At 44.8% G+C, this 26,873-nt stretch overlaps 6 protein-coding genes across 11 annotated transcripts, besides 1 other annotated feature; 4 read left to right on the forward strand and 2 right to left on the reverse strand.

Moving 5' to 3' along the window:
* The first annotated feature begins 135 nt into the window (after positions 1-135).
* On the forward strand, positions 136-2,093 carry CG17855 (uncharacterized protein). The gene is made up of 5 exons (NM_135450.3): positions 136-311; positions 366-671; positions 731-876; positions 931-1,188; positions 1,247-2,093. The coding sequence occupies exons 1-5, from the start codon at positions 257-259 to the stop codon at positions 1,358-1,360; spliced, it is 879 nt and encodes a 292-aa protein (NP_609294.1). The 5' UTR covers positions 136-256; the 3' UTR covers positions 1,361-2,093.
* A 397-nt stretch (positions 2,094-2,490) lies between these two features.
* Positions 2,491-3,271, forward strand: Cpr30B (Cuticular protein 30B). The gene is made up of 2 exons (NM_135451.3): positions 2,491-2,571; positions 2,642-3,271. Exons 1-2 carry the CDS (start codon positions 2,560-2,562, stop codon positions 3,089-3,091), a joined length of 462 nt encoding a protein of 153 aa, NP_609295.1. The 5' UTR covers positions 2,491-2,559; the 3' UTR covers positions 3,092-3,271.
* Positions 3,272-3,783: 512 nt separating this feature from the next.
* On the forward strand, positions 3,784-4,488 carry CG13113 (uncharacterized protein). Its single transcript, NM_135452.2, has one exon. The coding sequence runs from the start codon at positions 3,788-3,790 to the stop codon at positions 4,403-4,405; it is 618 nt and encodes a 205-aa protein (NP_609296.1). The 5' UTR covers positions 3,784-3,787; the 3' UTR covers positions 4,406-4,488.
* Positions 4,489-5,423: 935 nt separating this feature from the next.
* On the forward strand, positions 5,424-7,037 carry CG13114 (uncharacterized protein). Its single transcript, NM_135453.3, has 2 exons — positions 5,424-5,545; positions 5,630-7,037. The coding sequence occupies exon 2, from the start codon at positions 5,630-5,632 to the stop codon at positions 6,908-6,910; it is 1,281 nt and encodes a 426-aa protein (NP_609297.2). The 5' UTR covers positions 5,424-5,545; the 3' UTR covers positions 6,911-7,037.
* Positions 7,038-7,185: 148 nt separating this feature from the next.
* Positions 7,186-7,289: a mobile genetic element.
* Positions 7,290-7,332: 43 nt separating this feature from the next.
* Positions 7,333-26,363, reverse strand: jp (junctophilin). Of its 6 annotated transcripts, NM_001382120.1 has the most exons (10): positions 24,617-25,051; positions 16,402-16,955; positions 15,247-16,011; positions 14,897-15,111; positions 13,613-13,881; positions 13,416-13,552; positions 13,201-13,341; positions 11,330-13,139; positions 9,817-10,017; positions 7,871-9,278 (listed from the first exon to the last, which is right to left on the reverse strand). In NM_001382120.1, exons 3-10 carry the CDS (start codon positions 15,549-15,551, stop codon positions 9,192-9,194), a joined length of 3,165 nt encoding a protein of 1,054 aa, NP_001369124.1. In that variant the 5' UTR covers positions 15,552-16,011; positions 16,402-16,955; positions 24,617-25,051; the 3' UTR covers positions 7,871-9,191. The 6 variants fall into 6 exon arrangements, with proteins under 6 accessions (NP_723468.1, NP_001369124.1, NP_523525.2 ...); NM_164858.2 differs by lacking the exons at positions 16,402-16,955; positions 24,617-25,051 and adding an exon at positions 26,046-26,363 and having other exon boundaries at positions 7,333-9,278; NM_078801.6 differs by lacking the exon at positions 16,402-16,955.
* Positions 7,871-25,051, reverse strand: CG46468 (uncharacterized protein). Its single transcript, NM_001382174.1, has 10 exons — positions 24,617-25,051; positions 16,402-16,955; positions 15,247-16,011; positions 14,897-15,111; positions 13,613-13,881; positions 13,416-13,552; positions 13,201-13,341; positions 11,330-13,139; positions 9,817-10,017; positions 7,871-9,278 (listed from the first exon to the last, which is right to left on the reverse strand). Exon 2 carries the CDS (start codon positions 16,825-16,827, stop codon positions 16,738-16,740), a length of 90 nt encoding a protein of 29 aa, NP_001369125.1. The 5' UTR covers positions 16,828-16,955; positions 24,617-25,051; the 3' UTR covers positions 7,871-9,278; positions 9,817-10,017; positions 11,330-13,139; positions 13,201-13,341; positions 13,416-13,552; positions 13,613-13,881; positions 14,897-15,111; positions 15,247-16,011; positions 16,402-16,737.
* Positions 26,364-26,873: the final 510 nt, after the last annotated feature.

The following is a 26,873-nucleotide window of genomic DNA, read 5'->3' on the forward strand; positions in this document are numbered from 1 at the left end:
CAAAAAACTTTTTCCATCAATTTGGGTTCCACATAGGTAAAAAAAATAATAGTGTTAATTAAATTGTTAAGACTTAAAATTTGATCGATTCTATATGTTCGTAAGCAATCGAATAACTTAACAAAGTAACTCTGCCAGCGATATCCACGCAATTCAACTCGCTGATAGCTTATCTTTACTGTTTTCAGCAACAAAAGATTTTTCAGTAGCTGAGTAATTTTTACCACTACGAATTGAAGTAATACAAATCGAACAAATGGAGAAACGTGCTACATCTACCATGCAGGTTCTCTATGCAGAACTGGCTGCCGGTGCGTATGAGCAATGTCGTTGCGTATACGCCATGTATTGAAACTCCTTTGCAGCAAAGTCCAGAAGTGCGGAGCTGGAGGAGGAAAACATTTTGCTGCGCCATCGACTAAATCGCGCATCTGCCAGCCACAGCACCAATGCGGCCATAAATGTGGAGGCCAAGATCATGGTCTTCCAATTGGAGGAGGAACGAGATCGTCTGGTGGAAACACTGCAGAAGCACAAGAAGAAGTACAACAAACTGCATGACGCTTATCTGGAGAAAGTGAAACGTTGTCGTGCTTTGGAGGAGATGTTTAAACGGCAGAAGACGCTTACAGGCTTGGTAATGAAGTCCTCTTTAGATCAAAGAAATGCAGGTGTGTTAGGAAATGGAATTTTTGCTTAAAATTAGATCAATACTCTAAAAATCTACTAGAGCAACGAATGGCTATGGAGAAAAGGCAGTCGGCCCAAAGCGATGTCAACGAATTGAACGAGCTGAAGGCCAAAGTAGAAAAACTTCAAAGAGCCCTTGATGAGTCATACGACATTATTGACGAAATGGATTTTGAACTTGAGAGCGTAAGACGCTTTAGAACGTATTAGCAAGCTTAAGTAAAAATGATTCGTTTAAAGGTGGAATTACTGGAAATGCAAAACCAATCCTTGCGGGACGAATTAGCCGCTTTTAAGGCAAAATCAGAAGAAGGAGCGACCAGTCTGCCGGCCTCGCTACCCAACGATGACGACCCACCGCCCAAATATGAGGAAGACTATCCCGGACAGCATCATAAAGCTATGCAGGCCCGGCGCTGCTCCTCTAGCAGTGAATCTGACCCCAAGGATGATGATGCCGACGCAGAAACTATGGAAAGAGCTGCTTTAACCCATAGCGTAAGCTTTAATCCTAATTCTCATTAATTATATATGTCTGATTGTTCCTTGTATTCAGCTCATACAAACTGTGGAAACAGAGAGCAATGCCCTAAGACGGGAATTGTTGAGATCCCGCTGTCAAAGAACAATTCGCGCCAAGTTGGAGAAAGAAAGCGAGCCTGTTGATTAGGATAAGTGGCGGGATTAATCTTATCACATAGCTCCCAGCCAAAAACTAAACAACCAACCAATAGATCATAATAACAAGTAGCCATACTAAAGCTGATGAAACTGATCACTAAGTTTACGCACAGAGAGCAATAACTAGACGGCTGGACTAACCCAGATTCCGAACCAACTACGCCTAACCAGTGCACATACCAGAATTTGCTTTTAAGGTTCGACAAACACGCTCGGCGGCTGCGTTAAATCAAAACTTTTGCGATATAGTAACCCGGTTTCTTGGACTGCGCGCAGAGAAACCCCTCGTCTAATGGCGATTAATTAAATTATTTGCTAATGCCATCAAACGAGTTGCGGACAGATCACCTGCCAAAAGGATCTGGCCTCCGAGCTGTGAAGGTTCCAGCCCCCGACTTCTGCCCTCCCATCCCATTTCCAATTCGACGTGGTGCGCTATCCATTAAAACATGACAATTATTTTTATGACTTAATGCAGTCGGAGGCCTTGTTGCCCAATGCCTAATGTTGCAAATTATTGACAAAGTAAATTAATCTCCACATTTGTTGGTTGGACCAGACAAACTAGCGCGACACCTCTAAGATCACCATCAAGCTCTCCCACTTGCGGCATATTCATTTGGATGCTTATCGAATGTGCGTCGCAAAAGAAAAATCAAATGCGTCATGGGTAAAAAAACTACAAGATTTTATAAATTTAAGTTTTAATAAAAATATTTTTTAAATTTCTTTATTTTGGATTCGGTGGATTTAGAAATTTCTTAAAAATATTAAGTGAGTTTTACGTCGTTTTCATTAGAAAAGAAGAATTAGGAGAATGGAATGGTTACTATTTCGTTCGACATGAAGCCTAACTTGGTTCCTAATTTTTTGCAGTGCATGGCTCAGGCTGGTGCGAACCACATTTTGCATATTTCTTGTTTAATTATAATTTTTCGGGGCTCACTTAATGAGCGCGCTCCACTTGGTCGGCGATCTTGTTTGGGAGGCGCGTGCCGCAAAGCGACACGACGCCTTGGGTGGATTGCCACATCCAAGTTGGATCGAAGCGTAGCTCTGGCCTGGTAATCAGTTGGCCAGCTTGTATATAAGCAGCCTAGGACTACCCAGATTAATTACTTCGATTTCGATCTTTGTCGAGTGCATTTCAATACCCAAAGAGTTCTGAAAGGACCAAAATACCACAAAATGATGGGAAAAGTGAGTGGAGTGGAGGAAAAAGGGTGCGATACAAAGGATTCTAATGCATAGAGTGGTGTCTTCCTTTTAGGTTACCTATTTGTTGTGCCTGTGCCTGGCCAGCGCCGTTTGGGCCATTGAATTGCAGGCGGAGCCGGACTACGGACCAGTGGCCTACGAGTTCCAGTGGTCGGTGAACGATCCCCACACCGGCGACATCAAGAGCCAAAAGGAGTCCCGCAAGGACGACAAGGTCGAGGGTGTCTACGAGCTGATCGATTCCGATGGCTATCGCCGCATAGTGCAGTACAAGGCGGATGATCACAACGGTTTCGAGGCAATTGTCCAGCGTGAGCCCACGGACATCAAGATACCGTTGCCTGAGCCACCCAAGAAGCTCCTGGCCGCCAAGATCCTGACTCCCGTGCTACCGGTGGCGCCACTCGTCCACTACGCCGCCCCCAAGGCCATTATCAAGCAGGAGCTGTCCGCCGGGAACTATGTCTCTGTATCCGGACCAACAGCACAGTACAAGTACTAAAAGGATCTAATGACTGACTTCAGCTGCATAAACCCATTAGGAAACCCGTCTTGACCCGGGAAAACTCACTGCCATACATCATAATTTAGTTACAATTAAGACAATTGAGTGTACATACAGACAGCTTACATTAACCTACAATAAAGATGCATCCCATTCAATCTGTTCGCAGAGGAACACAAAAACTTGGATTTTTTAATATAGGGAATATACTTAAAAGCTGGGTGAGGGTATTTTATTGATATAAAAAAAAAAATGAGTAGTTGAGTAGTGGTTGTGTTGCAAACATACTTATATAAGTGTGAAGATCAGTTAAGAAAAATATAAGCCAAGTGAAGAAAAACCACATTATGACAGTTCACAAGTGTGACACAAAAAAGTGAAAGATTATTAAAACCAAAAAAAAAAAGTGGTGAATGAAATGCTTGACTTAGTTCAACTCGCTTGTGTGTTTGGCTTCTTCAGTGAATTCGTATCATTATATTTGCGAATTGATGTCTCATAAAATGATGCGTCACGATACAGGTGGCTTCGATACTGTGATAAGCATAAACTAATGCTATCGCCGCCAGACGCGACATGGCCCATAGATGCCTCTAATCTCACGTAGCTGCTGCCACTTTGGGGGCGTCCAATTACCGGCGCAGTCGACGTCGTCGATGGCGATTCTATTGGATTTGGCTAACGCTCTGACCAATGCATCCATGGAGCATCAGTGCGAAAATGGTCGGCTGCCCGGAGACACGACAACTACTGGTCACATTGCTATTGACCCTTGGCTTCTGCCTGGGGGGAAGCTCAAAGGATACAGTTGCGGATGCGGATGCCAAGTGGATGGCTCCACTTAAGCAGTATGGGTATACGCCGCAGCATCTGAAGAACAAAGTGGAGCATGGTGAATTCACCACCTTCGAACTGGGCACCCCCAACTACCAGATTCTCAATCCCGAAGACGAACCGGAATACATAACTGCGGATCAACCGCATTATCAGGAGATGCTGAGGCGACTTACCAGTGGTCGTAGTAAAGCTGACACCATTGATGTGGAAATGGCAAGTCGCACGGAAACGGTTCGCGAGACTTCCGATCCGGGTCAATCTAAAAAACCATCTCAAATTCAAGTGCCAGTTAAACCGAAGACACAACTAAAACAAAATCGCTGGGAGAAACTAAGGAAGCGCAGCTCCATCGAAAAAAGACGTGACCACAAGGAAACCATGGAAACTGATGTGCGGGATGATCAAAGTTTCTTCCCTGATATTCAGGTTTACCCCGGCTTACCCTTCCAAAGTCGTGTAGCAAATCTAAATTAATCATAAATAAGTCACCTCATCCAAATGTGCAAATGGCTTTGATTTTAAGTGATCTCTGGTGATTCGGACAATGAATAAATACTAAAAGTATAAAAGTAAAAAAAATAAAGTACTTTTTTAAAGGACTACTTTAAATAAATCGGAGTTTTTTGCTATTTTTCTTTGTAAGGCTAAAATTGTTATGACTTTTACTCGCAATAATGAAAATAGTGATGTTGCTTATTTTTGTTAAAACAAAAAAGATTAAGAGTGCCCCCAATTTTAAGCAGAGTTTTCCCAAAATGTTGTTTAAATAATGAGCTAGACAAAATGTTAAATGGTCAAGATACTATTATTTAAATCAGTAAAGCTTTTGTACTCAATTTGTAGGAAGATAATTTAGGTATTGAGCAATATCGCTTACAAAAATACCATTATCCATAGTGTACGTGTAGACCTTGAGTTCCACAAAGAATTACAACCAAAAATTGATAAGTCAATCGACCCCAGACGTTAATATCAGATCTAGGCCGAGACCCAGAAATTATAAATCCCCCAAGCAGCTGGAAATTTTGTGCAGAACCGAAAAAATGATCATTGCGGTCGGAATGGTTTTGGCTATTTATAAAATTAAAGATTTCAGGAGGATTGTTTATTCTGGCTAATGAGAAACTGCCTAAAAAAAATGCATTATGAAGTTCGTCTTTCTCTTAAAGGTTATTGTCATGCCAAAGGTCATACATAAATATGTTTGCTATATGTTTTTGATTAAACAACTCTTGTCGCGAGCACTCCAAGCTATCGACGAGTGCGGGCAGAAATGCTTGAATGTGTATTACGGAAGCGGCGGCATCTGGCGATTGTCTTTACCCATTCCGGACCCATTCCGGACAACCACGCCCCATTCCGAGCCGTTTGGGGCGTTTGGAACGTGATGCGGTCAACGCTTCCGCGACCCATTTGCTCGGCGTTGTAAGAACGAGAAGAAGAAGCTCTCGGCCAGCGCAGCGTATTTAAGAGCTATTCAGCAAAATGCATGAAAGAGTTTCGCACGCGACCGACCAACAGCCAACAAGTGCCATCCATCGGCGATCCGGGACAGAAATTCCAGCAATTGTGGGGAAAGTGATCGAGCGAGCGAGGGAGAAATTCAGTTGAAAGGTAGGGTAACGGGGTCAATCGATTGGGAACGATTCCGGCGCAATTCTCTGACCCATTCTAAATTCAATATTCTCCCCCCTTCAGATGTTCGAACGCTGCAATTTATTATTTATGACCATGCTGATGGCATCGGCACTATTGACCCAAGCCCATTTCCCGGAATATTGTGCGGAATGTGAACAGGAGGTGTGGGAACAGGTGCCGTGCAGCGAGGTGCCCACAACGGTAGCGCCAACAACAACCGGAGGCTCTACGTTGAGCCCGCCCACAACCAGCGCCACCAGCCCGGGACCTATTTACCCAACAACAACCAGTGCCCCACCCACGCCCACGGATTACACTACACAGCCATCGGAGTACAAGAAGTGCTACTGCGAATGCAAGCTGGGCTGCAAGGAGTTCTGCCGCAAGGTGATCTCTTCTGAGCCCAAGCAGCCGCTCACCCAGATCTCATCCATTGGGGAGTATGCCCCAGGTGGCCAGGTGGAGTACACGCATGTCCATCAGCGCAAATACTTTCCCAAGTACGGAGGCGAATCCTATGGGGGATTGGTAGGACCAGTGGGCGGACCCAAGGCCTATAAGCCATATCCATTGGTCTACGAACAGGCGGCATCAGCTGCTTCACCGGCTTCCATTCCCTCGGTGGCTTCCTCACCAGCGGTGGCCAGCATAGCTGCTCCTAATTACACGCTGGAGGAGTTGGCCCAATTGCTTAGCACTGCGTATGGCACCAAGAAGGGCTACCCAGCTAGTGTGCCAACTCCGCCACGTATTCAGCTTCAGCCAGCTCCCTCCGTTTTCTATTCCCCGGTTCCAAGCTACAAAAAGCAAGTGGTTCCACTCGTGAGCAAAGTGGCGCCGGCACCCAAAATCTCCTCCAGCATTAAGTATGCCGCCTCAGCGGTTTCATCATCATCATCGGGCGTGTCGGTGGCCAAGATAAAGACTCCCTACGAGGAGAAGATTGTGGTGGCCACACCGTCTCCCATTTATGAGAGATCCACATCGTATCCTATTGTTGAAGCACCCAAGGAATACTCGGCGCCCCAGACGGAAGTCTATCCCGTTGTGCAGAGCCAAACGGAGTCGTATCCCAGCCACACACCCATATATCCAAGTCCCACGGAATCCTATCCCAGCCAAAAGGACTCCTACCCCAGCATCACAGAGTCATATCCCAGCCAAACTGAGTCCTATCAACCGCGTACGGAAGCCTATCCCGTACCCCAACCGGAGATCAAGCCATATGGTGGTCCCGATTCTGGACCCGATAAGCCATCGTCCACGTTCGATCTGGCCATCGATAATTATCTGAAGGACTTCGGATATGGCAACCAAGGAAGGGGATATGCGGACTACTAAAGTTCCATACGTTGTTTTTTAGGATTAGTCTAGGCTAGAATGTTTTCTAGGTATCCCATTATTTATTGATGTACTCCCCGTTTCCTGTTGACTACATGATGATTAAATAAATTATTAACAAAAAACTAAAGAATATTATGGTCTTAGTATTATAGTTGAAATAACTATTGCATACTTTTGGGCTATAAAGTAGCAATTTCCCCCCTTCGATTTTGTTAAAAGAATTAATGAAACAAGAGATAAAAATTTACAAGACTAATAAAATTATGAAAAAAAGCTTTTATAGTTCCTGAAATCTCGACTTTCATACGGACATAACCAGATCGACTTGGCTATTGATCCTATTGATCAAGAATATATATACTTTATACATAGTATAAAGTAGCGAGTTTGCTACTTTTCAAAAACGATCATTTATAATTCGGCTTGACGCATTTTATTATTTGTATTTAAAAAGTTTTCTTCATTTGCATTCATTTTTTTATATACTTTCTTGTTGTCGATAACATTGAATAAGATTTCATCTTACGCATTTCGCCAGCTTAATTCTGGTTTATGCTTGCCAATTTTGATAAGCATAGATATATACACAAATTAGATTCATAAATTTTCGTATGCAAATATATATGATTTATGCAATATGAATGTTTTCAAACAGCGCTTATTTAACCGTTGATCAAGGCGAATCCAAATTGTTTTTGGTATTTCCAATTTGTATTTTCACAAATTTTACGCACCAGCTCAAGTCTTTCATTTTCTAAGGTTTTACATTTGTGGAGCTTATTCATTTCAATTTTCTGTATGACACGATCTAGAAAGGATGTCGGATTGAGAAAATTTCTATAGGCACACACAAAAATAGCCATGGAAATCAGAAAGTTATATAAGTAGCTCACTATAATTGCACTTGATAGGATATAAATATTCAACAAACGAAGTAATAAGAACAATTTGCATAGTACACTTGCAAAGATGCGAATGTGCGGTTTTATTTATTTTCAATAATGTTTGCATATAAAATAACAAATAAAAAAGTGAAATCATAATATTTAGAACATATTCGTACATTGTAAATGAAGTGAAACTAAAAACGATAAATTGCAACACTTTGAAATAATGACGTCGTCCCAGCTATGAATTTAAACGTAAATTATCGAGAAGAAAATATAGTTATAGTTATACGATATTTTAAAATGTATATATACAGCTTCATTCATTAACAATCTCGATCCGTTGCTTTAAAGAATATAATTTTCGGATTCCATAAATCTCCTTAAACCTTTCCGTATTCAATTTCGTTTCGAAAATGTTCAACTGGTAAACCAAAAACAGAGCCCAAGATACCTGATATCTTGTAGATACATTGCAGTTGCTCCTTTAGTTGTTGGTGCTGTTTTCGGTCCCACAAAATTTTGCTAATTATACAAATATATGTGTCACATTGTTACACTTTAAATATATAAATATGAGTACTTGTATTATTCGGTTGCCTTTTTGTTTTGATTAAGTTTGCTGACTAATGCATTTTCAATTGCAAATAGGAAAAGTTTCTTGGTTTTTTTGGTTTTCGGTTTTTGGATGCCTTGCATTTGCCTAGTTTTGCTTTCGTATTATGTATTACATTAAGTAGCCGTAGATTAAATATATTACGCGTTTATTTATCATGATTAAACATTGATTAGGTTAAGTTGTTGTTGTTTGTTTCTCTTTTTGTTTCATTTTGCCTTTATCTTTACATTAAATGTGTAGAAAAATTCGTTAAATTGATTTGCATATAGTTATTCGATCTCACCTCCAGCTCACCTGGTTAGCCACAAATACAAAGTTTAATTGGCTCGACAAATTAAATGATTGGCTGCACAGCCACGCGATTTAAGTATGTATTTAGTTTTGCTACGATTTGTGCATTGCAGTTCTGCGCTATTTAGTTAATTTAATTATCCATTATTTGGCTGCAGTCTAGACTTGTAATTCGATTTCTTTTTCCCATCTCTAGCGTGTTTCCTCATGTTAAACATATGATATACATTTATGGTACTTTAGATACTTATATAAGTTCTGCTTTATATCAACTCATCACTGCAAATGCTAAAAACTTATTAGCCCTCACCACGACACTGGTTGTGGGCCATCCAATATGACCATAAAATTCCCAGGTCCAACGGCGAATCCCGAACTATCGGTGGCTGCCAAACGCACTGTGGCTCAAAGCCAGTCGCTGCCCCGAGTCACCCAATCCGAATCCGTCCCTGTTCCGCGTCGTCCTGTGCATCCTCCGGCGCTAGGTGAGCATGTAGACAAATAGAAGCGCCAACGCCACGTTGAAAATCAGGACGAGCAGCATCAGCTGCTGGCGCACAAACCAGTCCTGGATGGATAAACAACATTGAATTATATTCAAAATATGGTGTTAATAGTTTAAATAGTAATTTAAAATTCAATTTCAATTTTAATAAAAAATGTTTTCCGTATTAAGTCGAAATTCGATTAGAATTTATAGTGATAATAACTATTAAATTGACATCCTAAATTTAATTTGAATTATAAGAGAATAAGTTTGCTTTAATCCTCTTTTGTTTTCAATTGAATATAAATAGATTTAAAACATATTTATTTTCAACACAATAAACTTAATGCTTTTAATTCATGAAATATATTAGCTGTTTTTGCATCGTGTAATAAAATATTTCACACTAATTGCATTTATAATTATTAGGAACCTCTTTAATTGGCAAAGAGTTTTCTATGGCGTCAAAATACTGAACGATGCTATGTGTTTACATAAATTGGTACAAGTTAAGTGCACCAATTGTAAATCCATTTCAATTACAGAAACATCAAAGGCATTTGGCCAAACAACCAAAACTATACTACACTCGTATCCGTGTCGGCCTTCTGTCACTCACCTTAACCTGTGGACTGACCAAATACAGCAAGGGATTTGCCTTGAGCCGCTCGTTGACCTCGATCTGGCGACGCACTGCCTCCCGTCGGGCGGAACCCAAGGCGGACACCTCCTCCCGGCTCATGGCCTCCGTGGCTCGCGGCAGTTCCTGGAAATCGGGCATGGACTTCTTTCGCTGCAGCGTCACATTGATGGGCACCGACTGCAAAATGTGGGATAGAAGTATTCCAGGAATTAGTTCAGCATGGCAAGTTAATGGGCGGGGGGATTCTCCACCTCGACGGGGGGCTCAACGATCCAGCTTTCGCTGGCTCTTCTGGCCAACAAAGCCGGCGAGAACATGAGGTCCTCCTCATCCTCCTCCGGATACCAGTCCATGCTCGCTGATTTTCTACTTTCAGGCGAAAAAGTTCTATGACTGAAGCTACAGCTAATTAGCTGCTTGCATAACGTTGGACAATTTGTGTAATCTTTCTTCTACAGACGGTTCCAACTTGTAAACGAGTTGGACATGGCGTTCCGTCTTTACTGAACACCGAGCGTCGATATACGGACACGTAGAGTCACTGCGTCCGTTGGGAAGCCAAAAATAGTGCCACAACCCGCCACGACGGCACGGGGCCAAAACAACAACGGATATTGTCGCTGACTCTTCGCACAAAATTGCTTTCAGAATTCCTATGTGTTTTTTTTTTTTGTTCTGAATGAATATATATATATATATATATATAATTATATTGCCACTCGACGTCAGCTAGCGTTTTCTCTACAAATTCAATTGGTAATCCGTTGGGGCCGACGCGTCGTTTGCTACTAGCCATCACATTTCGGAAAATCGTCGCCACTGGGGCCACAAAAAAAAAAAAAAAAACCAACAACCAGCAGGCGAGCGACACTTCCCGAGAGGATTTATTTATTGCCATGTCGCCGGCCTTCCAATGGCCACTTGTGGAGCGTTTAGTGTTCATTCTGCCGGAGAGTCAGCGGGAGAAATTCAGAGATTTCGAGCTGTACGAGATTTTTTGAGATCTCCGAGATCGGAGAGATTCAGCGGCACGCATGCATTCCAACCTGGCTGATCCGGCTGGCGTGCATTCGTGCCCGTGGCTATAAATAGTCCAGAATGGGCACATGTTCGCCCCGACATGGCCGAGAAATGTTTCAAAATGAACATCAAGTCTCCGGCCGTATCGCCCATCCGGCTCTCACCGTCACTTTCTCCCCCGCACACAATGCCCATGGCGTACGAATTAAGTTAATTGCTCGGATTAACTGTGTTATGAAATATATTTCAGGCGGGCGGCCCGGGAATTCTGCGATTCTCACTTACTCTATGGTCTCTCTAGAGATTAGAGATAATGAGAAAATAAAAGTGGAAGGGTCTTTCCTATTACTTAAACAAATAATATTGGTGATGGTAGCATATGAAACTATCACGAAAAATATAGGGAAATACTTTAAGCATCGAATATCGAAATCTGCCTCGAGTTTTAGCAAAATTTATTATCACTCACCTTCATTTTCTTGCCGCCTCCACCGCCGCCTCCTTTTCCGCCCATGGCCATGCCCACCGGCGTGGCTGGCTTAGCCGGCAGATAGAGACTCTCCGTGCGCTTGGGCTGCGAGGGCGAGGGAATGATGTCCTGGCCGAGCGTCCGCTGGCGCAGCAGCACGTCCTCGAACGGCTGATTGGGCGACGAAAAGAGCGGCTCCGTCTTGCCCTGGCTGGGCGCCCGTCCTCCGGCTCCCAGGCTGGGTGTTCCGGCTCGCGACAGTCGTCCGCCGCCGTTGCCCGACGGCAGCGATCCGTTGCCAGTCATGGTCGATGTTCCGGCTCCAGGTTGCGGGGTGGATCCGCGGAATACTGAGCCCGCCCGGGGGCGTCCATCGGGTGTGCTTGTGCCGCCATTGGTCACCGGATCGGCGATTCCCGATCGGTCGAGGGATGCTTGTCGCGATCCGGCAAAGGCACCGCTCAAGCGACTGGCCGCCCGGGCGTACCGATCGATGGAGGAGTCGCGGCTGGGCGGCCGCTTGTAATGATCGAAGTGATCGATGGACGACTGCTGACCCATTTGGCCCAACATGGGCGGTCTGCCGCTGCGCTGTTGCTGCTGGGCAGCGGCCATGGCGGCGGCATTGGCGGCCATCGCAGCGGCGGCGGCCGTCTCCTGGATCTGCTGCTGTTGCATCTGGGAGGCGCGACGCAGCAGATTCGAGGCATTGTGGGTGGGCGAGGCGTGGAGCGAGGGCTGCTGCTGGAGACCCTGATGTTGCTGCTGCAGTTGCTGTTGCTGTTGCAGCTGTTGTTGCTGCAGAAGCTGCTGCTGCTGCTGTTGCTGTTGCTGCTGCAGCAGTTGCTGTTGCTGTGGGGAGACGGTCACTTGATTGGTGCCAGAGCCAAATGGCATCTGTGTCTGGTTCTGATTCGGTGCCTGGTTCTGCTTGAGGTTCGCGTTAAGATTGGGATTGATCTTGGCCTGACCGGGCGGCTGCTGCTGCTGGAACTGATATGCAGGATTCATTTGCGGATTGCTCTGTTGCTGGTTCAACTGTTGCTGCTGCTGGTGCTGCTGCTGGTGGTACATCTGATTGATGGCGCTGATCACCTGGGCGTGGCTGGGCTGGGCCTGGCTCACCATGCCGGACAGATCCGTCTGCGGCGAGACGGGCAACTGTTGCGAGTACATCGAAGGTGGCACCGGGCATTCCGACTCATGTTTCTGCTGCGACATGCGACGCTGCTGCTGCTGTTGCTGCTGCATGTTAAGATATTGCTGCTGGCGCTGTGCCTGCGTGGCATAGGCATCCGAGCCGCTGCTGCTCGTAGGAGAGAACTGACCCTGCTGCTGCTGCTGCTGTTGCGTCTGCAAGCCCACGCCCATTTTTACGGATGCATCGGATGCGGCCGCTGGTCCCGGACGGAATCGCTCCCGCTCCCTGAAGCGCAGCTTCTCGAATCGCTCCAGCACCGAAGGCTTGAAATCGGGCGCAAATTCCCTAGCCATTCGCACCGCATTCTCGCAATCCATACGAGCCTGCTCGGCGGCGGCGTCCGCATTCTGGGCCTTCGCCGCCGCGGTGGCCATGCGGGAAATGGCCATGTCGGAGCGCTGCATCGCCATCTTGAGGGCACGCTGCGCTGAGCTCAAAGCGGCCGCAATTCGGTCGCGGAGTTTGCGCGAACGCGCCAGGAACAAATGCTTCTTCTTCTGGCTGGTGATCAGGATGTTGTTCTTGTACTTGCCCTCCTCGACGGTACCGTCGCGGAAAGTAGTCACTCCGTAACCGTGCTTCCGGTTGTTGTACCACTCGCCCTCGTACCTGGTAACAATTCAACTTGTCAATAACGCATTAAGGAATCAGGATATAGTTCGGTACTCACTTGAGTCCATCGCTGCGCTCCGCCACGCCGTGACCACAGCGCTTGTCCTTCTTCCACTCACCCATGTATGTCTCCACCACCGTGGGATCCAGCTGTTCGTCCTCCATGGTGAAGCTAGCATTGGACTCGGTGTGATTGGATCTGCAAAGAAATGAAGAAGGTTTCGTTTCGTAATGGGTTTTTACTAGAGAGTCTTTACACTTAGCGACACATACTTTGTGGTCAGATTGGACTGCTCGGATCCAGTGCTGATCCAGGAGGCCGAGGACATGGTGGATCTTATGCTGCCGGATGCAATGGTACCCCGCTTTTCCAGATCACCCGTGCTGCGCTGCTTGCGCATCTTGAGGTTCTATTAATCAGTATGAAGCAATTAGGATAATAGTGTCACCATAGGAGCTTCGAAACACACCATCAGAAATCCCTTTTTGCCCGTCTTGTCCGTCAAACTGTTGCGCCGGACCGGCAGCTTATCGGACTTGGCCGTCAGAACGAATCCACCGCGAATCTCCTCCGCCTTCTCCACCATCTTGGCCGCATTTCCGTTCTCACCACTCCGCAGTGAACTGAGGGAGGCGTGGAGGTTCTTGCGGCGGTGATGCGAGGCCAATCCGAAGGGCGCCGAGGTGCGAATTCCGTATCCATGTCGCTTGCCCTCCTGCCACTGACCCTGGTATTTTCCTGGAAAACGACAGAGTGCATCAAAAGACTGCAGTCCATTTCGAGGAATTGTTATGCAAATGGAACTCCCATCCGCAGACCGCAGTGCCAACTTTCCCCTTTCTTTCTTCGCACAGGACAGGAGTTGGCCTAAGTGAAATGCTATCCATTTCCCAACGGTTTCTATTAATGGCTCCACGTGCCATTTCCTTTCAGCTCAATGGCATTTGGGTCTTAAGTAATACTGCACATTTATATGCAAACAAAAAAATTTAAATGCATTCCTATATAAGCTGGAATAAGCTAAACATTCAATGTTACCACAAATAAGTTTATACTGAAAATTAAATTGTTACTAGATAAATATATATAAAATATTTATTACGAAATATTTTCCCATTCCATTTCTCTCAGTGTTTCTTCTGACCAGGTTAATTGTGGAATTAGAAGTTACGTTAGTTGATTAGGAAATGCTTCTTAGCCCTCGGTTAATGCTAATTGATAGTTATGAGCCAATTTGTTTGGCTAAAGGTCGACATTTCCATTTGCACTTTGGCCATAGCCAAAACAATTCCATAATGGTGGCAATGTTAGAATTTGGCCAACTCTGCAGGCGGCACTTGGACATATGGCCATGTGTTTTACCCTGACTGCGAATTTCCCCAGAAAAAGCCGCACTCATGCAGAAAAAATTTACAAAAGCGAAAACCGAAGCGCCAAAGCCAAATATCATTGAACTGCGCGGGCAAATGAAATATGACGTCAGTCTGGGTCGTCGGTGGATATGGATGTGAATATGGATGTGTAAGGATGTGTGCGGAACACACGGGTATGTGTGCGCTCCCAGAAATGATTACAAAAGCGTCAAAAAGTAAAGCAACGGCGAGGGAACGAACTCATATTCGCCAATTTTGAAAGTGAGCCAAAAACCAAACGCAAAATGATCTCATGCACATTACGTATACGCCGCGTATGGCGCCCCAGGGCCCACGCCATCATCCCATCATCCCATCATCCTATCACGTCCATCACTTACCGCCGTCCGCGTAGGTCTCGCATCCGGACCCATCCTGGTAGCCCTCATTCCAGGTGCCCTCGTACTTGGCCGTCGACACAGTGCTCTCCCGCACTCCGTAGCGTCCCTTGTGCCCGTCCTTCGACCATTCACCGCGGTAGATCTGCCGGCCGATCTGCTCCACGCCCAGTCCATGTCGGCGTCCATTCTGCCACTGACCCTCGTAGTGTGATCCGCTGCAAGAGAAAGGGAATAAAGTTACAGTCAGCAGTCGTATAACCTAGTAATATGATGAAACTCTTAAAAAGCAACTTTCAACAACCCTTTCAAGAACCACCAAGTTATGACCTACACAAGTGTGCCACACTCACCTGGGCCAGATGTACGATCCGGACACCTCGAAGCCATAGTTCCAGGCTCCGGCGTAGGCGCCCTGGTGCTTGGGACCCGTGCAGACGCCATGGCCATGGGCCTTGCCTTCGTCCCAACCGCCGCAGTAGGTGCCGCCGTCCTCGAAATCGAAGCGACCACCGTTTATGGGGCCACGCCTACCGCCGGCCGCCTGGGAGGCGGCGTAGGCGGCAAGGTCGCCGCCATTTTGCTGCTGCTGCTGCTGCAGTAGCTGTTGCTGCTGTTGCTGTTGCTGCTGCGGCGTCAGTTGGCCAGCCTGTTGCATGCTCGAGACTTGGGGGGTTTCTAAAGTTCGGGGCGGTTCAAAAATGTGGATACTGTTGTTGTTGCCTTGGGCTTTTTGTGACGCCGCCTGCTGCTCATTGATTTTCCGCTCGATTGCTGCACCGGCTGTTGCCTCATCTGATCCTGGTTGTGATCTAATGTCTAATAGTTCGTTTCGCTTGGTTTCGTTAGCTCTGCTTAACCTAGTGGTGCTTTAGGGCTATTTAATGTGTGTGTATGTCTGTGTGTGTGTGTTGTGTGGTTAAATTGTTGGATTTTTCACTGAAACGCGAAAGTTGCAATTTGTCGTTGCTCTCCTTTGAGTTTCCCGACTCGATTTCAAAGTTGCATAAACCGATCGTCCGATGTCAATGTCCTCTGACAGTTGCGGTTATGATTCTCTATGCTAATGTCGTAGGCCATTCTTGGTCATTTACCAAAAAAAAAAGTCGGCGAGTGATCTGCAATTGATAATGCGAAATAGTTTATAAATTAGATTTGAATGTTTTGGGTAAAATAAGCGGGTTTTCCAGGAAATTAATCGCATTATGCAATTGACTTTATTTCGGGGCCATAAAAGTCTATCTAGTTCGTAAGTCGTATGCATAAACATTTACTGGATTTTACTGAATAAATCAGAGAAGTGGAACTATTCGACTGGGTAAATTGTGCATATTCCGTTTGATTTATAAGGCGCTTTTAATTGATTTCTATCTGCCGAAAGTCTTCCACCATTTCTCCCCATCATTCTGTATCTTTGCCACGCGCGAAACGCGATTTTTATGATCCGAAATGAGTGGGATGGGTGCAGGGGGCTTTTTCCGGGGGGGCTGTGAAGGGTTGGAAAATACCTTGGAGAAAAAACGAGGGCGAGAGGATGACGATGTGAGGTGACGATGCATTATGGATACGATGTAATTGCATTCGATTGCGGTTTATTCAGCCGCTCTCAGCGAGTTTCGTTTTTATTTCGCCTGGCGCTGGCAGCAAGCGATTCTATCATCGCATATAGACCGTATAATATGGGGGATTTTGGTGTGTGCACGAGCCACGTCAAAGGCCGAAATTCTCAATGGCAGACCACCTCTCGAGTGGGTGGGTGGTGGTTAGCTCTGCTCGACTCAGCTGTTTCGCTGGCATATATATTTATATTATATATGTATATACACGAAGATGTACTTATATGTTTAGAGGTATGCCCGATAGCAATAGTAGAAAATTACGAAAAGTGCATAGTAGCAGGCGAATGCCACGAAAAGCACTTTCAGTGTCTTCATGGTTTTGTCTCTGTCTTTGGTTTTTGTTGTCACTTTTGATTATGGTTTCTGGGTTTTTCCCATTTTTAAGCAGGGGCCATGTGTTTTCCAACTGGAGCCGTAGGAATTTTGCGATGAGTAATCTTAGTCTGTGCACAGCACAGATTTAATAAATATTTTTGGTAGTTTTCCTCTGCTTTAACGAGCGATTACTGAACGAGTGGAAATACCGATTTAGATTTAATTCTATTAAACGGAAAACACAATTATTCAACAAATATTTTCTATGACTACACGCACTTTAAGGGAATCAACAGACTGGCTAACTTAAGTAGCGTATACGCAATGTTTCAGCATTCCTCAATTTGAATCAAGAGTCGTGGTAAATCGCGTATACGCCATGTAGCAGCATTCCTCATTCGAGAGTTAAAAACATGAAAATTCCTTCCACTCAATCGGGAATTCAAATGAATTGCAATTCACTGGAATGAATAGTGCTACATCACTGCCGTTTGAAATATGTGGGACTTTACGGTCTTGTTTACTTTAATCATCTTGCAACACGACGTATTCGGCAAACATTCAGATTCATTTTTCGGCTTTAGTCTATGTTGTGTTGGCATTAGCTTCTGACTGCTTCTCGGTTTTATTGTTCTTTTGCGGTCGACGCCAAAACGATTTGGGTTTTTCGAAACGAGATGGGTCGAGACAAGACGCCAGGAGAGTCAAATTCTTCTGAAGCTTTGTTATTAATAGACAACGTACACACACTGAGCGGAATCGAGTAAAGGATAGATACATGCGGGGGAATGGGGCCGAACAAAGAAGGGTGTCTCTTTATCTCTCTCTCCTTCTCGGAGTCTGGCAATGTTTTGTTTAAACATTTATGATGATGAAAACACACGCAACCAGGAGCCAGTTCTCCTCTCTCCTTCTTGACCAACATTCTCCCTCATCCCGGGAATTGTTCTAAACAAAACCGATACGGAGCTGGAGAGATTTGGCCAGGGGATTGCAGCAACAGGCGGAGTGTGTTTATGGCCAAGTGACTTATGTTTGCACACCTGCTGAAATGTGGTAGTGATGGAGAAGCTATTTTCTTGTCTATCATGTACTGTTGGCTCCAACTTTATAGAGTTAACAATATGTTTTGTGAAGGTAAAAACATAACATATTACTATAAGTCACAACTAGTCAAATAAGCCGCCTAAATGAAAAATATAAAATATATATTGGATGCTATTTTCAGCGCAAAATGTTTGTTTGGCTTAAGCTGTTGCAATAATTAAAATTTAAACACTTTACATGAAAACCAAACTGAAAGTGTTAATAATAAATAAATACATTTCCAGGTGAAACTAGCTTCATTTGCAAGATGTTTGCACACCAGATGAAAATGGAAAATCAAAGAGGTGGGCTGCTTTCCAAATCATAAATCTCAACTTTATTGCTTAGAGAACAAATAGAGCAATCGATCCCGAAAAGTCTCAGTAAATATTTCCCAGGCCACATTATCACTCTTTGATAAAGAACATTTACGTATGAGCATTTATTTATACCCAGGCCAGCGGCCAAAAAAAAACAGATTTGTAGAAGACGTTGCGGCATGTATCATTGTTATTTTAAAAGATTTTCGAACAAAGCCAAAACGAAAGCAAAACCAAAAGGCAGACCCGAGAACAACTGAACTGAAATGAACTGAAATACTAAAATGCTCGCCGAATTCGAGCAACGAAAATATTCGTAATATTGTTCAACCGTATTTTAGTGCTTCCCAAAGTCTATTTCATTTTCACTCTGCCTGCTGCTGCCTGTTGTTTGCCTTTTCATTTCATTTTCGGTTGGCAAAACTGTCCCCGCCCGCGTTTTCATTTCGAATCTGCTCTTTTCTTTTTCTATTTTCCTTATTTCTGCCTTGGTCTAGATGGATAGAAAATTAAATAATAGTCCACTGACTGACGTCGATGTTGTTGATGAAGATGTTTGTTAGATGCGTTTAGCATCTTGCATTGTGCGCTTCATTTCGGCATTTTTCGTCTCAGTTTAGTTTAAACAGCCTGCACTTTAATCAATTCGCACTGCACTCTCTCACACAGACACTTGCAGGCCTACACACACACACACGCACACAGTGGCACACTCACACACACGTCAGCGAACACGCAGCGTTCAGTTTTTGGTATTTTTAGCATATTTTTCGTACAACTCGCACTATATTATATAGAAGATGGCCGAGCCAGTCAACAGCAGCACATTCTCTAAATTGAAATTATTTATAGGTTCACATAAATTAAGTATTAACACCCAACAGGCCCGACTACTGTAGTTAGTCCACCCCTTGCACTTTCGGGGTTTTCTCTTGACACGATTTTATTTTATTTTTTTTTTGTCGCTGACTGCATTTCCTTCAAAATGTCAAGTGGCAGGCGAAAAATGGCCAGTGACATCCTGGAAACTCGTTGACCTATTGATCGCAATGGATTTTTACATTCGATTGTTCGGGTGGGACGTTTTTTTTCCCCAAATTTAAACACAATAAATGACACGATTTCTTCAAAGCAAATGAAGTAAACCGATTGCGAGTCATAAGACATAACTGCTGCAATTAATTTATATTTTTAATTGACTTCTGCAACCAGCTCGTGACGTTCGTTAATCCATATTGTTTTATAACTTATTTAACGCAACGAAATTTTCCACTCACACACGCACAAAAGCTGAGAAACTCGGGCAATTTTTTTGGGGGAAAAAAAATATGTGAAATGGGAAAAACGTGTGTATGTGTGTGTGTGTGTTTTAGCCGCACACGCACACACACGTTAAAAATAGCAGAAAGTTGAAAATACTGAGATTCGTTGAGTTCGGTTTGATTTTGAGTTGAAACAGTTCCGTGCCTCGAAAACGCAGCCAATTCCAAAAGAACGCTCATCCGGTCAGCTGTTTTTTTGAAGCAGCGAATTCCGCTCCGGATGCAGATTTGCGGATATCTAGAGCGAGCGGAACGAAACGCACGAGCGGCGGGCAGCGACTGGCAGTCGTTCGAGATCGGTATCGGTATGGGGATCGCGTAGTAACGACAACCACACGACGGCGACGACGGGAGAAGCGAGTACCCCCACAATGCCTCCTCGCACCACAGGGCGTATGCGAAACCTGTGCGAATTGGATGGCTACCCGTTGCGTATACGCCCAGTTAAACTAACTTTCTTGTGCGGTTCCCCGACGCGACATTCGAGCGACACGTCCAAACGCCAAACGCTTGCAAAGCGAAAAGAAATGCCCGCCACTGTCCATGGCATAGTCAAGCCAATTTGCTCGCTCTTTCGCACTCTCTCTCTCCGTATTTCAACGGGAATTCATTTCAGGGATCCCTCGCTGAATTCATCCGAGAGACTGGAAAGCGACAAGCAGCCAAGAGAACGGACCACAGCAACTGAATTAGAATCTGTTGCTTTTGCATCTTTTCTCTCTCGTCCCGAAACAGCTGTTACATAGCGGATACTTATAGACCAGCATGAACAATATTTGGTCATAAAGAAATATGAATGAACGAACAAATCGTGATCGTTGCCATGCATCCATCCATCCCCATCCATTTATCGCAGCTATAGATCGCAATGGTGTATATACTCTATTCGCTCTGCTTTGTTTGCCTTGGGTCAGGTAATTGGCTGAATGACAGGCGTTTAATGTGCGGCTGACTCACGACCTCCGTCACAAAGATCTCTCCGGTGGGGGGCGAGACCTGGTATTAATAGGTGATAATTGAAAATGGTTTGTGGATAATATCGGTCTTGGTTATTCCCGAACAGAGCTAATAGCAGGGCATGCACTTTATGGCCCAACTGAAGTGCCCTGGCCAGTGGCCACTTAATATGCAGTCGACCGTCACATGTGCCCCACTTTCCTGTAAATGCAATTACCCCACATCTGGTCATGTTCCCCCTTGGCAAGGAGCTTAGGGAAATCCTCCCCTGACTCGGGCATGTGGGAAACGCAGTCGCAAAGTAGCTCCTTTTGTGGGTGGAGCTGTTTTGCTGTACACGTCACAGGCCATTAACTGGAGTATACAGACACGCACCCGCCTACAAGGGGAGTGGATGATGGTTCTGCTCCAAAGTAAACAGGTTATACAATTTCTAAATTAAAAGACAAACAAGAGAATGGAACATCATGTCACCCGCAAACAGAAGTTAGCATACTCTAAACAACACAGAAAACATCCTACAAATTTTAATTAGAAAATACCCCATTAGGAAGAAAAAAACAGGTAAATTTTTGCGCAAGCACGAGAATACATTTTTAAAGAGGTTGCCATTGAACCTTAGTGAAATTCCCAACTAAAAGCAAATCAATTCCATAGCCCCAAACAACAGCTGTCCGATCCAGAGAAATCTCAATTTCCTGGCTGGCAGATTATGAATTTAAAATGTTCTTTTTAATTTGTTTTTGATTGCCAAGCATATTTGTGCTTCTTGTTTTTGAATTCCATTATTTACGATATCTGTTCGATTTCGTAGACATTTAATTTTGTTTTTATCATTCGTGTTTTACGGACAGGCATTGCTCCTCCGTTCTGGTCAGAGATCGGAGATGGAACGATGGCGGAAATCAGCAACAGAAATACATGTCTGAGTCACTCACTTTCCTTGACCTTCGGTGGAAGTTTGACGAATGACGGAAATCGAAACATGAAAACATTTTTCCGAGCCGAAAACAATCCACAGGCAGTCCAAATCCGAAATGGAATCTTGTGGTCGGAGGAGATGGTGGCAAATTGCTGGTGGAACTCGGACACTGATAGGCAAATGATGCAAATCACGAGCGGATTTGATTGATGATATTTCTCCCATCAAAGAAGCCGGATACTGGCATGCTAATGGGAAACTTAAGCACAATACATTGATTCGAAGGCAAATAAAAATCGCATTAGAGATTTTGCTAAAGCTTGACCTTTTGACACTTAAATGTCCAAAATATATACACTATTTATTTGCTTTTATGAAAATATGAATTTAATGGGATTTTTTAATATTTCAAAATCTTATTATTTGCTGAAATCTCTTAGGCATGTTTAAATCGGATTACCTCTTCTTAGCTTGTATTACATTTTAATTCCACTTGAATAATTAGAGAAATCGGACTGATGTGTTTCAGAAGCAGTTCCACTTGAAATCAGGCCAAACGACAGGCACTTGGGAAGGACTTGACGGGTTCTCACAGCTGGGTGATGGCGAAATTGGATCGAAAAGGGGCATGGGGCTTCTAGAAATCCGATATATATAATGAAATATTCATACACATGTGGCGAGTCTGCCTTACTCACATTGCCATTGCCCCATCCATTGCGCGTGTGTGTGTGTATGTTCAACGTTCATTGTTGTGGCAAATACAAAAGGATTGAGAAGCAACACACATGCACCTAACACACTCATACACGACTATGCACTTACACTTACGCAAATGGCAGTTATGAGGGGGAGTGGTTGGGTGGTTGACATAATAAGAATAACGAGAACAACGAGCGACAGCAACTTGAGGCTGCTTGAAGTCAACCAACACTCTTACGCAGGGAAATTGCCCGACGCACTCACACTGAGATACATCTACACCATCGGGCGAAACAATAGTGCCCGCCGACTATTGTCTATGAAAATTTGAATATGAATTATAGTAAGGTGAATCCGATTGGTGGTACAAGGCACTCAACTAAAAGCTATCATTAGTTTACACCTTGTTATGATTGTTATACTTAATTGATTCTGAGTTCTTTGCATTTGGTTACGAAAAGTTTGAATTCCTAATTTATTATCCTCAAGTGCGGATAGGGCAGTGGCCATCCTAAACCCCGGTGCTTCTGGATGTCCGCGATAAGCCAAAAAGTCGGGGGAGACAACAGCAATCGACATCAGCACCGACGTTAGGTGTTTATGGGATGTAGCAGCCCCTAATACCGGCATGTATTTATGCCTGTGGGTGGGAGTGAAGGCCGAAGGATTACAACACCAACTAGGCATAACAATAACACTAAAACTCGAAGGCAAGGACCGCACTCGTGGATGCTGCCAGTTAGGCCAACCATTTGGCACAGATACGCGAACTCACAGATTTTTCCTCTAGTCGAGAATTTGGAATTTAAAATCCGAAATCCGGAGTAGGTTCGGCATCCTGCTGCGTGGCGACACCGATTGGTAAGTTCACAAGGGGCCACAGGATGTGCAATGAGTGGCTGAAACTTGTTTAACCAGCAGCGGCAACGGAAATTAGGTTGCTCCTGGGAGCTGTTACATAAAGTCCATGTGTGGATGAGTGTGCGTGTGTCTGACAGCAGACATAAATCTTGGCAAATATGCAAGTTGTGCCGCCCAGAATGAGCAACTAGGCCCAGCGGGGGAGGACACACGAGCCACCGAGTGGCAGGACGAGTCCAGGAGACGGGATATGCAACAGGAGCAGTCCAGCCACCGGAGAAACAATTCCCCCAGTCCGCCTCTTTTCTACGTTGTGGGTCTGTTCCCCCGACAGGCTATTTGCATTGGCTTCTTTCTGCTGCCGTGTAGAAGATACATTTCGACCCAACGCGACACACTGCAAAAAATATCGAGCATTTAAAAATGCGGAAAAATTATACTTTTAAACAATTTTTGAAAAATCTTTAAAGTTTCAGTTCCATCTTAATGTGGCTTTAAAAATTCCTTTTATTGCGTCTGTTGTGAACTTTGTGAACTAACAAATCTGACCCAGTGGCCAACAGGATGGGAAATCCGAAAAAAAATCAGGACTCACCCAGAAAGCAGAGCAAACAAGAAAGCCGCAAAAACAGCAAAATGCAACCAGACAACCCGTGGGCACATACTCGATTTAAAATTTCCTGCGCAGCAAATGTGCAAGGACACCAGAAGGAGGAGCTGCTAGGAGCCAGAAGAAGGTTGATGAAATGACAAACAGGAGACGCGCTTGGCGGCGATGGCGAACTAGGCAAAGAGCACACGGGATATCCGTTTCCGCCCGACAAGTGCCCCGCCCACTGCCCACACATTCCAAAACCAAAAGGTCGCACACAAAGTTGCAATGAAGCGCAGTTCTAGTTAGCTTCCGGTATCCCCAAACCGACCCCCCCCCCATTTCCACACCTCCTTTTCCTACCGATACATTTCAGAACGCAAGCAACAACACCAACATAAAGGACACATTCAAGTTTGTTGGCCGCATGCAAAATTCAAATTGACATAAACACCGAGACGAGCGCTTGATTGTGCGGCTTGTGTGACTGTTGCTGGCTATAAAAAGTGTGCACCACTCATCCAACCGCTGGCCCGCTCGCCATCACCCATACGCCGTGTGGTACCAGTACCAGCAGTAACAACACGGCAAATGGCAAATACAGTGAAGCTTCACACTGAGTGTACACTTTAAAGCTTTTATGCTAAATAAATATAAATAAATATCCCATTGAAGAAGTGCTGAGAACTAGAAGATTTAATGACCTCTATAAAAATTTGAATTGATAATTAAAAAACTAATTAATATATCATATTTGACCAGGAAGATCAGAAAATAAATAGCATGTGTAGTTAAATTACAATACAAAATAGGCTCAGACATTTGAAATAGGTGCAGCTGAAGCCATGGAAGCTCTACTGTAGTTGCGAGGATGGAGAAGGCAAACACCCATGCCACACGACTCCCATTCCCCAAAGTATCCGAGTGTGTGACGCAGAACGCAAGGTGACTGAAGTTTGTTATTTCGATTTCGCAGCCAGGCGATCGGGATGCGGCGGTTTTGGGGGATATTATTCTATCTACTCACAGATCCTCGGCGTTCCGCCCGGCAGCACTCAGTCGCATTCACTTTGCACCAGTGCCCTGCAATTGTCTCCGCGATTATTTCGATGCTATTTATAGAGCCCAGTACCGTGTACCAGCAATTATCTGTGCAGTTATTTATCTATCCGTGGGCCAGCTACTTGTGGATTCTTTGTTGCTCGCACGGCTTCTGATTAATAAATCGCTCAGGTATTACTCATTCGCTGTTAATTTAAAAATTCGTTTGTTCGATTATTGTTTACAGTTAGCATTGGGTTAGGGCCCCCGACCTCAGCGTTTCGTGTGTTATTTTATATATTTTTTGGGGGTTTTCCCTTTTCGGCGGAGAGGTTAATTTCTTCTATTCTATTCTAGTTTGTTTTTCTCGCGCGCGCGTTTGCGTTCGTTTCGTTTGAGTTGTTGGTTCGTTTCACACTGAGCTAGGGAAATCATTGAAATTTCTGCTCAGGCGAGAAATGAAAATGTTTTTCGGCGGAGCAGCCAAAAAACAAAAAAAAAAAGCGGCAAGAAACCGCTCTCTGCTGCATTTTTTGGGGCGGGATTTTTCTCGGGGAGGTGAGAGAGTATGATGGCACCGCCGGTGGTCAGCGGGAAAGAGCTTTTCCGGCGCCCCCGCTACTTTTCCACAGCCCCCGGAGGTCGCACCTCAAAGTTGCCAGACTGCCGACGTGGCGTATGCGTAATGCGGGTTTTCCACTCTAGAACGTTAATTGTTTTTTTGTTCCTTTTGGGTTTTCGCCCAGTGGCTTATTGTTTGGCCAGCCTTAATTGCCGACGAGTCTCTGGGGTCCTGGCAGCCAAATAAAATTACGACTTGTGTGCGCTTAACTACTAGATGATCCCTGGTTAAGTTTCCACTTTATCGCATTACACGACTTTCGAGTTAGGTCGCGGCAAAAACTTGACTCCTGCCGATTCTTGGTAAAAGTTTAGTGCAGCTTCCGCGGAATTCGCTCAATTACAGCTGCCAGCGGGCTGTTTAAAAGTTTCTTACGAAAAAACCCCCACCGAAAATCGCTGGGTCGTCATGTTTAACCTTCAGTGGCAGCGTATTGGACCTTGAATCATAAGTTAATTAGAGTCGGAAGCGGGCAGTGAAAGGCAGCCATGGACATGGATACGGATACGGATGTGGCATGTGGGTGGGCAACCGAAAGCCTCGTTCAAGGACTCGCACACACTCGCATCCTTGCGCTCGTATCTGTGTGTGTTTATGTGGCATCTACAGGTAGCCGCAGCAACGACTCCCACAATTCCTCGAGAGCCTGGTTCGCTTTTGTTTCGATTTTCTAACGAAATCGAAACTCTACACTCTGAGAAAAACAATAGGAAGCGAGCGGGAGAGAGAGAGAGAGCGACAGAGCGCGAAAATGGAGGGGGGTTTTTCACTGAAAAGAGAAAGAGTCACATACTGCGCTTCGGAAAATGCATTCTTCATCCCAGTGCAAAGGAGACTGCATCCTTGATGCCGCTGCAAATTGTCAGACAAAGTGTTCTTCGAGTCAAAACTTTCCGCTTACTCAACTCCGCACTCGTTCTCCGCACTTTTCAAAACTTTCCAGCACTCGTTTTGCGTAAATAATTCATGTCGAATATATTTTTAAGCGCACACAGATGGTCACCAACACTAGCGGGGCAGTCGCGTAACCAAAACAATGACACTCGACAGCCGATGGACCGCTTTTCCGGGAGCCCGTTGCGACCAAGGACGAGCACTCGCCTCGACTGTCCTATGGCAACTGAGCTCCGCTGCACTTGGAAGCTCTCTCCTTGCTCCTTGCTTCGCCACCCGCCCCCATTTTCGGCCCTTTTCCATTTCCCATTACCCACCCGGTGACCAAGTTTTCCTCGGGCCGCGTTCGGCTCGGTAACCGATTGCTCGTCCTTGCTGTGGCATGTAGGCCACAACAGAAACGAGCCTCCTTTTTATTGAATTTTTGAGCACACGCAGGACAAGACATCCTGCCCGCCGAGAAAAGCTTTTCCAAGCGGTCGGAAAGGGGTGAAAAGCTGGGCTGGCTGGCAGGTCCGTATGCTAGCGGTAAATTGCAGGGCAACAAAGTTGTAAACAAATCGTTAAAGTGCTGGAAATAACTGGGTTGGTGGTCTGCTGTCAGGCGGAATACATAAACCCTGACAGTTTTGGCCTAAGGAGTGAGTCCTTTTGAGCTTTGTCGAGCTTTTCGCGTGTGAATAACAATATGAGTGTTTGGATAATGACATATCAAATGACCGTTGGA

The sequence above is a fragment of the Drosophila melanogaster genome, chromosome 2L (assembly GCF_000001215.4).
Source record: "Drosophila melanogaster chromosome 2L".
NCBI lineage: Eukaryota > Metazoa > Arthropoda > Insecta > Diptera > Drosophilidae > Drosophila > Drosophila melanogaster.

Coding starts and splice junctions, on each gene's coding strand:
- CG17855 (NM_135450.3), top strand. CDS start 257: ATGGAGAAACGTGCTACATCTACCATGCAGGTTCTCTATGCAGAACTG. Junction 672..730: donor TTTAGATCAAAGAAATGCAG/GTGTGTTAGGAA, acceptor AAAATCTACTAG/AGCAACGAATGGCTATGGAG. Junction 877..930: donor TGGATTTTGAACTTGAGAGC/GTAAGACGCTTT, acceptor ATTCGTTTAAAG/GTGGAATTACTGGAAATGCA.
- CG13113 (NM_135452.2), top strand. CDS start 3,788: ATGCATCCATGGAGCATCAGTGCGAAAATGGTCGGCTGCCCGGAGACA.
- CG13114 (NM_135453.3), top strand. CDS start 5,630: ATGTTCGAACGCTGCAATTTATTATTTATGACCATGCTGATGGCATCG.